Source organism: Acinonyx jubatus, chromosome E1 (assembly GCF_027475565.1).
Source record: "Acinonyx jubatus isolate Ajub_Pintada_27869175 chromosome E1, VMU_Ajub_asm_v1.0, whole genome shotgun sequence".
Classification (NCBI taxonomy): domain Eukaryota; kingdom Metazoa; phylum Chordata; class Mammalia; order Carnivora; family Felidae; genus Acinonyx; species Acinonyx jubatus.
In genome coordinates this window covers 36,575,407-36,588,277 of record NC_069397.1, presented here as the reverse complement: position 1 = coordinate 36,588,277, position 12,871 = coordinate 36,575,407, and the positions used below count along the sequence as shown (strand labels likewise).

Below are 12,871 nucleotides of genomic sequence, written 5' to 3'. Positions count from 1 at the left end.
TGGGGGCTTCTGGCGGTTTTGAAAACAGATGGGGAATGTGGACTATACTGAACTTTATTTTTCATAAAAACCATGAGTTAAGGACTGAATCCGAGTTAGAGAGGGAAGGGGTTAGCTCCTTCCACTGCCCCGCCAAATTCCTTTCTCTCCTTTTAGAAGGGGACTTTTTTTTGCCCTCCCCCTTCCCAATCTAGCTCTCCCCTCGACCCCACAGCTCTGGCTGCACGGCTGTCCCGGATTCTGGCCGCTTCCTCTCTTCCTTCATGGCCCCATCAGAGTGGGTTTGGAAGGGTTAACCGGGAGGCACATCAAAGGAGTTATTTCTACAGCAACAACCCTCCCAACCAGATAGAGACCGCTCCCTAAGGGGGACCCCTGCCTTCCCTACCCCACCTCAGCTCTCCCTCGGGAAACCATAGGGACAGAAGCACTAAAAGCGGGATGAAAGGGACCCGGGCCGCAGGGCGGGTCCGGAGGCGCTTTTATGTCCCGGTTCCCAGGCGCTAAGGACGTGTCCAGACAACTACCCTCAGCGCCCGGGGCGGCCCCACTCCTCTCTGCTCCAGGGACGCGCCGTCTCTTCCAGCAGGTCCCCTCCACCCTCCAGGCGCGGTAGGGGTACCCCACCCCAACCCCCGAGCCTGGGGACAGGAGCGAAATAAGGGATGAAGGGGCGGGGGGGAGGGGGGGAACAGAGGGGCATGCGCAGCTCCCCCAGCCTAGCCAAACACTTTTCGTCCGGCCCCGAGACCAAAACACCCCTACCTAGCGCCCCGTCTTCCCGACCCGGCACCACTTTTCCTCCCCCTCAATAAATAACCACCTTCTCCTCTTCCTCAAGTCGCCCCCCAAAGGCATCAGGCCAGGAGGAAAGCTCTTCGGATGCCCCCAGGGGAGACCAATGGGGGGGGGGGGCGGTACCGGAGGAGCTCAGTTGGAGGGAGCCGCGCCGCCCTCGGCCTCCCGCTTGCCTTTGCCCCCGGCGGGCTCCATCGCTCCGCTGGCCTTGCCCTCGCCCGCGGCCGCCCCGGCAGCCTCCTCCTTGGCGCCCTCGTGGGTTTTCATGTGTTTGGCCAGGTGGTCGCTGCGCATGAAGACGCGGCTGCAGACGGCACAAGGGAACTTCTTGGTGCCCGTGTGGGTCTGGAGGTGGCGCTGCAGCTCGTCGGAGCGCGTGAAGCGCTTGCCGCAGAAGAGCCAGTTGCACACGAAGGGACGGTCGCCGCTGTGCCAGCGCAGGTGCGCCTTCAGGTGCGACGTCTTGGCGTAGGCTTTCCCGCAGCCCGGGATGTGGCAATTGTGCAAATGCTTCTTCTTGCCCCCGTCGGGCCCGCACGGAGCCCCCAGTCGCTCCGCCTCCAGGCAATTGGGGCAGCGGCACACGGTCTGGCCTGAGCTGCGGGGCACTGACCGCCGGGAGCCTTTGGGCCGGGCTGCTCCGTCCAGACTGGAATCCAGCCCCTGGGACTCCGGGGCGGCCGCTTCCAAGGCCTTGGCCCCGTCGGGAGGCCCCAGGAGGTGCTGCCCTCCGGCGGCTGGGAGGAGGTGGTGCGGGTGCGGGTGGGGAGGCGGTGCGCAAAGCTGGTGGTCTCCGACGTAGCCCCCCAAGCCAGCCTGAAGCGCCCCGGGGTGGCCAGGCGAGGTGAGCGCGCCCTGAGTGTGGGGGAGGTCCATCCAGCTGGTGCCCGGATGAAGGTCCCACCAGGAGCCATCCTCAGTGCCTGGGTGAGTTGGCCGGAACCACGATTCGTAATGGTGGGACATGTCCGGCTGCAGGAGCTTGGAAAAGGGTCCCGGGGCCAAGGGACTGTCGCTTTCCAGGTCCTCGCAGGTTACCCGAGAGGAGGCCCCCGGCAGCTCATAGCCCTGTGAGAAGTCCACCTCAGGGCCCAGCGGGAGGCTCTGCAGCTCTCCAGGCTGCAGCGGGGAGGGGTAGTCCCCAGCCTCCGGGCTCGTGTGGCCCTGGTATGTTTGGAGAGGCTGCAGGTCGAGGCGCGGCGGGGAGGCGTGAGGCGCGTCCGTGTGCTGGCTGCCCAGAGAGCCGCAGACAGCGGTTAGCATTGCCGGGATCCGGGGTGGGGTGGGGAACAGGGATGGTCAGGGGCACCTCAGGTAGGACCTAAAGGAGGCAAAGAGGAGGTGAAGTGAGCAAAGTAACCGAGTCACTTTCAGTCCTAACCCAGACGGCCTCCCCGCAAAGTGCTCCTCTCCCGACTGGGACTGGCCGCTGCAAAAGAGGAGCACACCTCCGAGTGAGGACTAACGACCAGTTAACAGAATTTGGGAGTGCTAGGAAGGGTTGAGGGTGTGAGGTTCTCAGCCAAGGCAGGGGAGTCTACCTTCTCCTAGCTGATCCCTCCTACGGGGCCCAGCTCATCCTGACAGTTGGGCTGGTCCCAGGCTGGTAGGTCAGATACACCTACAGTTCCATGCTAAAACCATCCCCACCCTATCTGCCCAGACCAGCGCAAAGGGCAGTGTGGCGTTTACCTTCTGCAGCCCTGCTTCCAGCCCAAATGGAGGATCTACACCCATCTCGGCTTCCCTAGTTTAACTCAGGACACAGATGAGGAGAGGGAGGTGGTCTGTTTCTGAAACTCAAAGCTTGAGGTGACCTGATTTTCCAAAGCTCAAAGCAGGTTCTGAGATATTGGGGAAAGAGACCTCGTTCCGCCCCTGAGGCGTGTTCAATGAAGAAGAGCATTTCACTGTTCTCTACCATTGCCCTCTGCTCTCTGTCCAGATGGCTCCACCAAACCCACTTCCATTCCTGGCCCCCACCCCTCTCCCTCAGGCAGGAATTCACCTCCCTGGGGTGCAGGTTCAGTGTTGATTCCCAGGGGACTTCTCCCCCCCCCCCCCCAGAGAAAGTTAAGCTTCCTCTCCTGTCCTGACCCACACAGCCACACAGCTGGCTGTCTGGCTGTTACCCGTGCCCTCCTCCCTCCAATCTGGGGGAGACCCAGATGTGAAGCTGGGAGGGGTCAGCTTCCCCAGAGAAGGGGGTCAACGAGAGAAGAGCTTACTAGCAAGCTCTGAAAGGTAAAATTGTCACCCCCTTACGGGATGCAGAGTCGAAGTGGGGACAGCGGAGGGCAACAAGGAAAGCCAGAATCACAGACACTGAGAAGAATTACCCCAAGAGACTATATAAGGGGGTGCATTCTAGGCTTCGATCGTTCTTAGGTGTTCTGCAGACAGTTCTAATATACAGACAAACTGAGAATCACTGCTTCAGGCCAACCCTCTTATTAAAAAAAAAAAAAAAAGAGGAAACTGAGGCAGCATTTGGAGAAATGACTTGAACAGACGTTCATTTATTTGTTCAATCAACAAATGCATACTTTATGTACCTCTGTGAACCAGGTCTCCGGACTCCTGGTCTGTTACCCTTTCCCTACACCGTTGGGAACCAAAAGATACCCACCCCTCTCTTTCTTAACCACATATCTGTGACTTGAAAGTCCTTTTTCTCTCACCACCTCTCTAAAGCCTGGGAGCCCTGGTGCCTCAGGTGTCGGGCTTGTGTGCCTGGCCTTCTCTGATGGTGGGGGAGGAGGTGCAGTGGTTTAGGGCAGGGACTTCTTCCCACAGCAGGGTGGCCTCTGGGACCAAAGAGGTGTCCCTGGTAGTTTTGGAGAGGGAGGGAGAGGGGGACTGGGGCGCCTACTCAGGCTCCCGCTGCCTTACCCCAAAAAAGGAACAAGGGTGAAGCAGCAGCGATGGAGCCTCAGGCCCAGGCGGGGCAGCCCAGAAGGGGCTGGGCGGGAGCAAAGAGGCCTGGGACCCTAATAGCTTTTGGCGTCTGGGAACTGCCCCAGGGACCGGGGAGCGGGGAAGCTAACGACCCAGGCTCCAGAGTGGTCTCTCCCGACACAGGGCCAGGGAGTCCAGTCCTGGGATGCCACGGCCTGCCTGCAAAGTTTCGGGAAGGGAGACAGCAGGGCGCGCACTCCCGGCTTCCCGCTCCCCAACGCAGGAAGCCGGGTAGAGACACCCTTCTTCCCCCTTCCGCCGCCTCCCTCTCCCGATCACCGGCGCTCAGGTGGTCAGGACTTCCGTACTCCCAGTCCTCAAGGTTCCAGTCCTCCGGTTGTCCCAGTCGCTCCAGTTTCCCCGGTCTCCAGCCTCCTCGGTCCCTCGTCTCGCCCTTCCGCCCAGGTTTCACTCGGCCGGGGCTCCAAGCCCCTCGGATTCTTTAGGACCACCTCCCCCAAGGCCACGGGAGGCTGTGGCGAGTGCGCGGCGCGTCTTTCCGAGAGGAGCCCGGGATCGCGCACCCCTGGCCGCCCAGACCCTGGCTCCTACCTGGAGGCTGCGCTCGGGCTCCGGGCACGGCTGGCTGGCGCGCTACCCACGGGCGCTCATGGGCCCCGCGCGCCGGCGGGCTCTCCGGAGGCGAGGGGCAGGAGCCGAGGACGAGCGGGGGCCGCGACCGGACCCGGCGGCGGGCGGCGGGCAGCGGGAGGCGGAGGAGGGGCGGAGGGCCAGCGGGAGGGCGGAGGGCGGGCCGGAGCCAGGGAGCGAGCGAGCGAGCGAGGCCAGCTCCGCCCGTGACTCACCCGCGCTCTCTGCCTTCATCCTCTGCCCTGCGCTCCTTTTTCCCCGAGTCCGCGGCCCCGCCCACCTCACCTGCCGCCGCCTTTAACCCTTGCGGGATCGGCCGGACGGGAGGCCCGGCGAGGCCCGGCCGGCGGAGAGGGGGCGGGCTCGCTAACTAGGTCGCCTCCCGCCCCTCCCTCGCTCCTCCCTCGCCCCTCCAGTCCTCAGGAGGGGGTCCTGGGCGGAGCGTTCCCCAGGTTCCGAGACACGCCCCTCGGGTGGAAAACTGCCCCGGAGCCGGCTCTGGGTGGCGGGGGAAGCAGGACTCGGACCCTGGGGGCCTGGAGGAGGGGCCGGGTTCTCCGCGTGAAAAGGAGACTCCTTTGGGGCGCCGCTTGCTTCCAGGGCGCTCGATCCACCCGCCCGGCCCGGCAGCGCGGTCCGGGTACTGAGAGGAAAAGGAAACAGGACTGAGCGCCAAGGCTGTGTCGGGTCTACCTCGGGCCTAGGCCGTGAGAACTCTGGGCTGTGGCCCTCCTCCACCATTCTCTCCGCCGCTCCTCTCCACCACCACCACCCTCCCCAGGCATTTTCGCCCTGCCTTTCTGGCTTCCCCCCCTCTCCGGCCACTCGCCTTTTTGGGGTGGACTCCTCTTCTCCTCTGCCCTACTCCCCTGCTCCCCAACTTGCCCGGGTCTGCCTTCCCCTATTCGTCTCCCAGACCCCCTCAGTCCCCACTCCCCATCTCCCCTTGGGCAGCAACCCCAGCACCTCCTAAGACCACCTCTCAAGTACGCGACCCCCTCCGTCCGGGAGCTGCTCAGCCTACATACGCCCTGCCACCCTTGCCCCCCCCCCCCCCCCCGCCCCGCGCACCCAGCCCTGAAAGCTGGGGCAGGCTCCTGAATGGCCCTGGGAAGGGACACTTCTGGAAAGAATTGAGCGACCCCTTGCCACGATTCTCACCTGACTGTCTAAACCCAAGTTTGGAGAAGGGTCTGAGATTCCTTTGAGGAAAAAAATGCACATACACAGGGCAACATTCTGGCAAAATTTCAGGGCGTTCACGGCGCCCACCGAAAAACTCTCAAGGTCCCAGTTGATCGAGATACGGAACGCCCGGTGGTTAGAGGAGTTCCTCCCTAATCCTCGCCGGGCTGGCCTGTGCGCCCGCCTGGATAGTCCGATGCTCCCTTCCCGATTGGTGATTGGTGCCGCCTCTACCCGCCGCCTTGACCTCCCGAAGCGACTCCTTTCTTGCACCGGAATTCTGATCAATTTCCTTATATATATATATATTTTTTTTTTCTTCGTTGCGCCGTTTGGCTTTCCCTACGCGTTTTGCCATCGGCCTTTTAAATTTCGTTTTTTGTCTTTACAGTCTTATTAGGCACAGCAGCACCAAAGTTTAGGCTGATTGAATCTCACCTCTGCAGCCGCGATTCCGCCACTATTGCTTTACTAGACTCGAATTTCCGTTTGGGACACGCTCGAAGTGCCACTATAAAACGGCTAAACTGAATCCACAAGCCACTTGAAAATCAGTCTTTGTGTGCTCCCTGCCCCCTCCCCAAACACACACGTTCTTAGATTCAGAGTCAAGGTCTGATTCGTTCTGTCCATCTCCCTCTTTTCTAAGACTCAATTCCCTCATCTGGGCAACCTGAGTTCAAGTTGGGAGACTTTCCTGGGGCTTAAAGGAATTGATGTACCTAAAACACTTAGCCCCTGGGTCCCCTGGTAAGGTCGCAGAAAAGGGAAGATGTGGTTGTAATTATTAAATAAGTAGGTTCCCAGCAAATGTTCGTTGGGTTAGGGTATATTCACAAGATCTTTGGACTGGGAGTTGGTGGACCCAAATTGTAGCCCCAGCCCTGTACTTGCTGAGCTGAGCTCGTGGGTTAAGTCACTCTGAGCCTCAGTTTCCTCCTCTGTTAAATGCAGGCAGAGCAGCTGCCCTGCAGAGTAAAAGACAAGCTCCTGGGGAGCCTCGGGGTGTTTCGGGATGTCAGGGATCATACTTTCCAGTCAGTCGAATTTCCTCCTTCCGGACACTCAGACCCCTGTGATGTAGAACTCTCTGGAACTGCTCTGGGTCTTTGTGGCCACTGCAACATCAACAATTCTCTATCAACACAGTTTTATCCCTTTTCACTCAGCCTGCAAATCCCTGCAATTTGGGTCTGCATCCCAGTTCACAGTCACGTCCAGAAGGGAACCTGTGATTCAGGCTCCTATGTTAAGTCTGATTTTACCCATAGGCATTCTCTGCCTCCACCTCCCTGCAGCCCGCTGGCCTTCTGGCTATTCCTGAAGCTACTGCTCTTAAGGTCCTAACACTCTGCTGAGGGATCTGAGTCCACCCTCTCATTTATTTATAGGCACCAGATTATCTTATCTTCCTGGCTCCTTCCATCATTCCCTGGAAAGCAACAGAGAAAGGGATCCAGCCCCTGGATAGCATACTTCCCACCCCACTTTCACCCCAGGCCCCCTTTAATCTCACCCCACCCTGACTGGCGGCCGCCTAGGGTCCCAGTCCAGTCCTCTCAGAAAAATTCAGCCATTCAGGGCTTTCTTGCCCTGCGTAGCTGTCTGCCTCTGACTCGGGGTGCTGTCTTTCTTCCCGGTCCCCCTCTACTTGCATTCTTCTGGTTCCAGTCCTTTCCATTTCCCACTGGCCAGACATTTTCCTACTAAACGGTGCCCATGGTCTGATGTCGATATGACTGCTAACAGAACCACTGCCCGGTACTCTTACGTCTTCTCAACATTGAACAATGCTGCTTACCACGTCGGCTCCCACACAGACTGAGATTTGCCCAGGAATCGGGCCATTTCTAGCCTTCTTCGTCATTCCCCCAAAGACGTAAATAGACAGATGTTGCCACAAATGTCCAGTCCTGCTACCCCTCTTCTTACACCTCATTTACGGTCAGCAATCAGCAATCATTTTGTACCTGGAGGAGCCTCACTAGTCCCCGTGGCCACCATAGCTGCCGTGTCTTTATTGAGCATATACTATGCTCCAGGTGCTTCCCACAAATATCTCTAATTCTCATGGGCATGCAGCAAACTCACTATTATTATTACTCCCATCGTGCAAACGAGGAGCCGAGGATCAAAGATGTGAAATGACCTGCCCAAGATTACAGAGCTGTTAAATGAGACAGAGAAGGAAACTGAGTCCAGGTCTGTCAGGCTCCAAAGCCATTGTTCTGCCTGCTACTCCATCTGGCCTCGCTAGGGCAGAAGTGATGGCCCAGAGAGTCTGGCTCCCCTAGATGCAGAAGGTGAAGGGGGTGGCATTCTTAAACCGATCTCCCTATCAAAGCCATCCATGATCCCGACTGTAATAGGACAAACGGGTCCCATCTTGGATTGTGGGGACAAGTCACAGTTATATCTGGGGTCCTTTCTAAATCTCAGTTGTCCTTCTGTGGAGACTGACCTACGAAAGTGTTAAAGCTGGTCTGCCCGTAACAATTGTCCAATGCAAGCCCTTGTTTTACTGGTAGGGAAACTGGACCCCAGAACAGGGAGGCATGTAGCTCAAAGTCACACAGAAAGTCAGAAGCAGAGCAGGGACCAAACCCCCCCCCCCCCATCTCCTAATTCCCGATTGTTCGCTCTTCTCCACTTTCCACTCCCGCCTTCAGGCTGCACTCGGAAACCTGGACACCAACATGTTCCTGGACACCAACATGTTCCTCCTATCCTTCCCTCTTCCCACCCTGCTCTGCCATGTTCCTGGGAAACTGGGCAGAGTCCAGAGCTGGGACCAGATGGTTCTCTTTCATTCATCCGTATTCATTCAGCACTTATTGAGGGCTTACCTAGGGCCAGGCACTATACGGGACACTAAATCTATTACAAATCCAACTCTCACTGGCATCCACATCTGTTTTTAGTCTAGAAGATGAACCCAGCTGAGGATAGTATATCTGTATGCTGGGGGGGGGGGTGGTGTACCCATCGTGCCTGTGTGTACCTTTAGGGCTTGAATGTGGGGTGTCTGTCCTGTCTCCATCATAAAGGGAGTTCCCCACAGGACATGTACAGAGGTTTCTCCCTTACTACCTCTGCGGGTCTTCTATCGCACATGAACTTCCATGTGGTGAGCGTGTGCCTTACATGTCTATTAATATTTGCCCGTCTTTTCTCTCAGAATGAAGCCCCTGGTTATCTATTAACTGGTGAATCCCCGCCCCACTTCTCCCCCAGATCTCAGCTCAGCCAAGTCCACAGACCTCCAAAGAATCCTCTTTGATTCTCCATATAGAGTCCCCCAAGATAAGAGTCCCTCTTATCTCCTCCTTCCTGATTCAGAGAGAATCAAGCCTTCCAAATCCTTCTCCGCGATCCTTTTGCAGTGGAGACTTGATCCTCTTGTCCCCTGAACCGGACAGGGAACAGCCCAGCCCCTCTTACCAGTCCATGGAGCCCAGAGCTGGCAGCGGCAGTGAGGGGCAAGCAGGGGGGTGATGGGAGAACCAGGCTTTTATAAAGGAGGCGACAGCCAGAGCCAGAGGGGGAGGTGAGAGTCTCTCTGGCAGGGCTGTTGCCAAGTCCTCGGCCCTCTCGGAAGCTTTTAGGATAATCCAGGAAACAGTGGCCCCCCGGCTCTCCTGGGGGGAGTGGAAGGGGGTGAGATCTGAGTCTCCGAGGTCTGCCTGGAAAGGAGGATTTCAGCTGGAAGAGGCAGCTGGGGGTGGGGGACGGGGGAACAGGACTTCCCTCCCCAGAAGTTGGACGGGCAGTGGGAGAGGGACAAAGTGGTTCTCACAGGATCAGCGGAGAGATCTGGAATGGCTGGAACTCTCCACATTACATCTCCCTCCTTCTGAGGTTTTCTCCATAGATTTGGTGGGAAAGAAGGAAGTGCCACTTTTAAGACTTGGGACGCAACTGCCCCCCCTCCCGCCCCCGCTTCAAGTCAGTCCCTCCCTGCAGAGCTCCCCATCAGGGATGGCTCTTCCAGCAGGTCTCCCCTGCCTCTGCTGGAGCCTCATCCCTCCTCCTCCTTTCCTTCACCCCCTTTTCAGATACTCCCCAACTTGGAACACTCAGGACCTGATGTAAGCCACCTTTTGAATCTGGGATCTCTCATTGTGAAATGGGGTGGGAAGACCATCTCCCCGACTTAGGATAGGGTGGGGCAGCTTGGGATGGGCAAGAGGTCACCGAAGACTAGAGGCAGAGCCCAGCCAAGAACTTTTATAGACGGTTCAGGAATCCTGGGACTCCAGGAGAGTGAAGAGGCTGGGAAGGTGGCCTGGAAAGGGAGACGGGGCCTGGAGGTGAATTTAGGTGGTGGCCCCACATCCCCAACGATTTACAGGAATTTAATTTTAGGGTGGTGGTAAGTTTAGGCGTGTTGGCTAACAGGCGCATGTCCTGGAGCAGAGGGGGACAAAGGACCAGGAAGGAGAAAGGAGATCAAACAGAGTAAGACCGGTTTCCCCGAGTTCTCTGAAGCTAGGAATTCTGACCCACATTAGAGAGTGGCCTGGAGACTTTTCATGAGATCGCATCCCATGCTCAGCCATAGCCCAGCGCCCTTGGCCCTGAGCACAGGTGCTGCTGTGCACCCCTCTGCACATGCGCAGAACCCGGTGACCCAAGGTTGCATGCCACCTCCCCCATTGAGTCTAACACAGGGTGAGTCAAGGAGCCTTCATCCTGAACTCTCATTCTGCCCCTCCCCCCCACACCCCCAGAAATCTCTAGACTGGGGATTCCCAGTCCCTTCATTAGCTTTTCAGTAATTATCCTGTAAAGGCCCTGACAGGTCCTTCCTCTCCCCATTTTAGAGATGAGGACACTGAGGCCTTTAAGAGCACTAAAAAGCTCAGCAGAAACCCACCCATCAGGCAGGAGAGAATAGAGTGATGGGGGACTTGGGAGGCAGAACTGCACCCCTTCCTTCAATCCTACGCTAAGTTGGAAAGACAGGGCCAGCACAACTCCCTGGGAGAATCCAGGCGTCAGGACTGTGGCAGGCTCCAGGGAGGGGCTTCCCTGTCCCTCCCCACCTTCCAGCCCAGAAAATCAGAGTGAGGGGGGGAAACAAGCTGGAGAGACCACACAGGTGGAGTAAATAATGTTAATACAGGAGCATTATCACTAGGGCATTTCCTCATGGATAAATGTCTCAAATACCAAAGGATGCCTCCAAATTATAGTTAATTACAGAGTTGATTTGCATAAATTATAAGGTGAGCATACAAATTCTTTCAATCGGTTCCATATGCTTAGGTAGCAGGTCCAGTCCAAACGATGGGAGAATCTTGGGGTGGGGGCAGTTGGGGGGGGGCGAGAAAAAGACTCAGCCCTTGGCCTGGACCTGCTGGCCCACACCCCTTCTCCCAGCCTTTGGATCAGAAAGGGTGTGTGGGGACCCTGACCGTGTTTGCCGAGAGAGGGACTATTAACACGACCCAGACCCTATTTGGCAGGGGACCCCCTCTCTCCTTCTGTTCACACCTCCAAACTAAGAACAACGCGCTTTCCCACCACCGGTGGGGGGTGGGAGGGAGAGATGAGGTAGGCCAGCGGTGGGCACAAGAGGGCCTAGAGCTCTGTGCTGGGGGGTGGAACTCGGGAGTCGCCTGTGGCCTTCAGAGGGGAGGAGAGGGCTGCTGGAAGGAGCTGAAGACCAGCAGGGTAATAGCACGTCCAAGGCCCCTCTTGTGCTATCAGCTCCCCCTGGAGCCACCCCCTCCCCCAAGTGCAGTAGTTCCCAGAGCCAACCCTGGATCCCAAGTTTGATGTTGCCGCTGCCTGCACCTTCCAGGTGGCTCCTCAGAGGCTCAGACTCCCAGACTTTTGTCTCCAGCTCCTGGGCCCATTTCCTCTGCCCTCGCCTACCAGCCCCCACCACCTCCCTCACCCACTTCTAGCTACTAAGACTCCACTTCCTCCTCCAGCTCTCTGATTTGTCCCTCCCTCACTCTGGGCCCCCATCCTCACCCGGAGGCTTGCCTCCTTCTCATCCTTCTCCATTTTTCCCTCCTTGTCCAACCTCCTTCCCCCAGATATCCGCCCCCTCCGTGGTCAACGTTGCTTTTCTCATCCACCAACAGCTTTCTGCTGCCCCAGCTGCTCAGCCTCCTGTCCTCAAACTTTCCTACCCTGTGCCACCCCACAGTCCCTTGCTGCATGTGGTTCTCTCATTCCCCCCATATACCTGCTCCAAAGACGGAAGCTACTGGATTAGTTTGAGTAGAGAGGAGGAGGCTGAGCTGTGGTCCCCCAGGTGCCGTGGGTGAGAGTTTGTTAACCTCTTCTCATTCTAAAGTCAGCAAGAGAGAGGGGGCAATGGAGAAAGAGCCTAATATGGCTCCTGGTACTCAGTAAGTGCTTAATAAATACCTGTTGAATGAATGCATGCATGCATGAATGAATGAATGAATAAATTGGAAGGTGGGCACTGGTCTGTGAAAATTCTAGGGAAGTACCAACGTGGTGATAGGAATGACTTCTCTACTTCTCAGCTGGGTTATTTTTCAGGCCTCCTGAAAAATGAGCTTTCTTGCCACTTCTTGCCCAATAGCCTAGCTCGTCCTTTAAACCAATAACCGATTAATCATGCTGAGATGCCACTGTAGCTTGGCACTCTCCATCTCCAACACCTCTAGTGGCTCCCCAGTGCTACCTGTGACATTTGAGACCCTCCTATATGGCCTCCGTCACCTTTGCGATCTCCATTTCCATTGGTCCTCGTACAGACCCTCCAGCCCGTCCCAGCACGTCCAGCCACCCAACGCATCCAGCCTTCCTCCTTTTGCTCCAACTATTTTCACCCCGGCTCCCCCATCTCTGCCTCAGGAAGGCATATCAGTCTTCAAGCTGCTGGCTCACAGCCTGCTTTCTCTATGAAGTCTTCTCTTCTTAGCACATCCCTCGCTTGCTCCTCTGAACTTGCCTCGTTCAGTGGCAACTAATTGCCACGTGCCCTGTTTCCATGGAGTTGTTTTTCTTATCTTTCCTACTGGTCAGTAGGCTCCTGGAGGGCAGAGACAGCCTTTTTCATGCCACCCAGCCCTCAGCCTAGCTCCTTTCTTTAAGAAGGGGGTGGCTAAGCATTGGGCTGAGTGGATTAGAAAAATGTGTCCCTGGCACCAAAGCTTCCAGAAGCATCTCAGTTGGGGAGATTAGCAGTGAGGGCGGGAGCCCAGGTCAGGTGAGAAGATACAACAGGGGCCTTGAAACCCAAAGATCCATGAAGAAAGTGAGCCCAGCTTCCCTGCCATTCATCCACTACACACACACACACACACACACACACACACACACACACTGCCATGCCACCCTCCCCCACCCTAGA

General features: G+C 57.1%; 1 protein-coding gene across 1 annotated transcript; it reads right to left on the bottom strand.

The window, feature by feature from the left end:
- Positions 1–29: 29 nt before the first annotated feature.
- On the bottom strand, positions 30–4,446 carry SP6 (Sp6 transcription factor). The gene is made up of 2 exons (XM_027033952.2): positions 4,309–4,446; positions 30–2,119 (listed from the first exon to the last, which is right to left on the bottom strand). The coding sequence occupies exon 2, from the start codon at positions 2,059–2,061 to the stop codon at positions 931–933; it is 1,131 nt and encodes a 376-aa protein (XP_026889753.1). The 5' UTR covers positions 2,062–2,119; positions 4,309–4,446; the 3' UTR covers positions 30–930.
- Between the last annotated feature and the right edge of the window lie 8,425 nt (positions 4,447–12,871).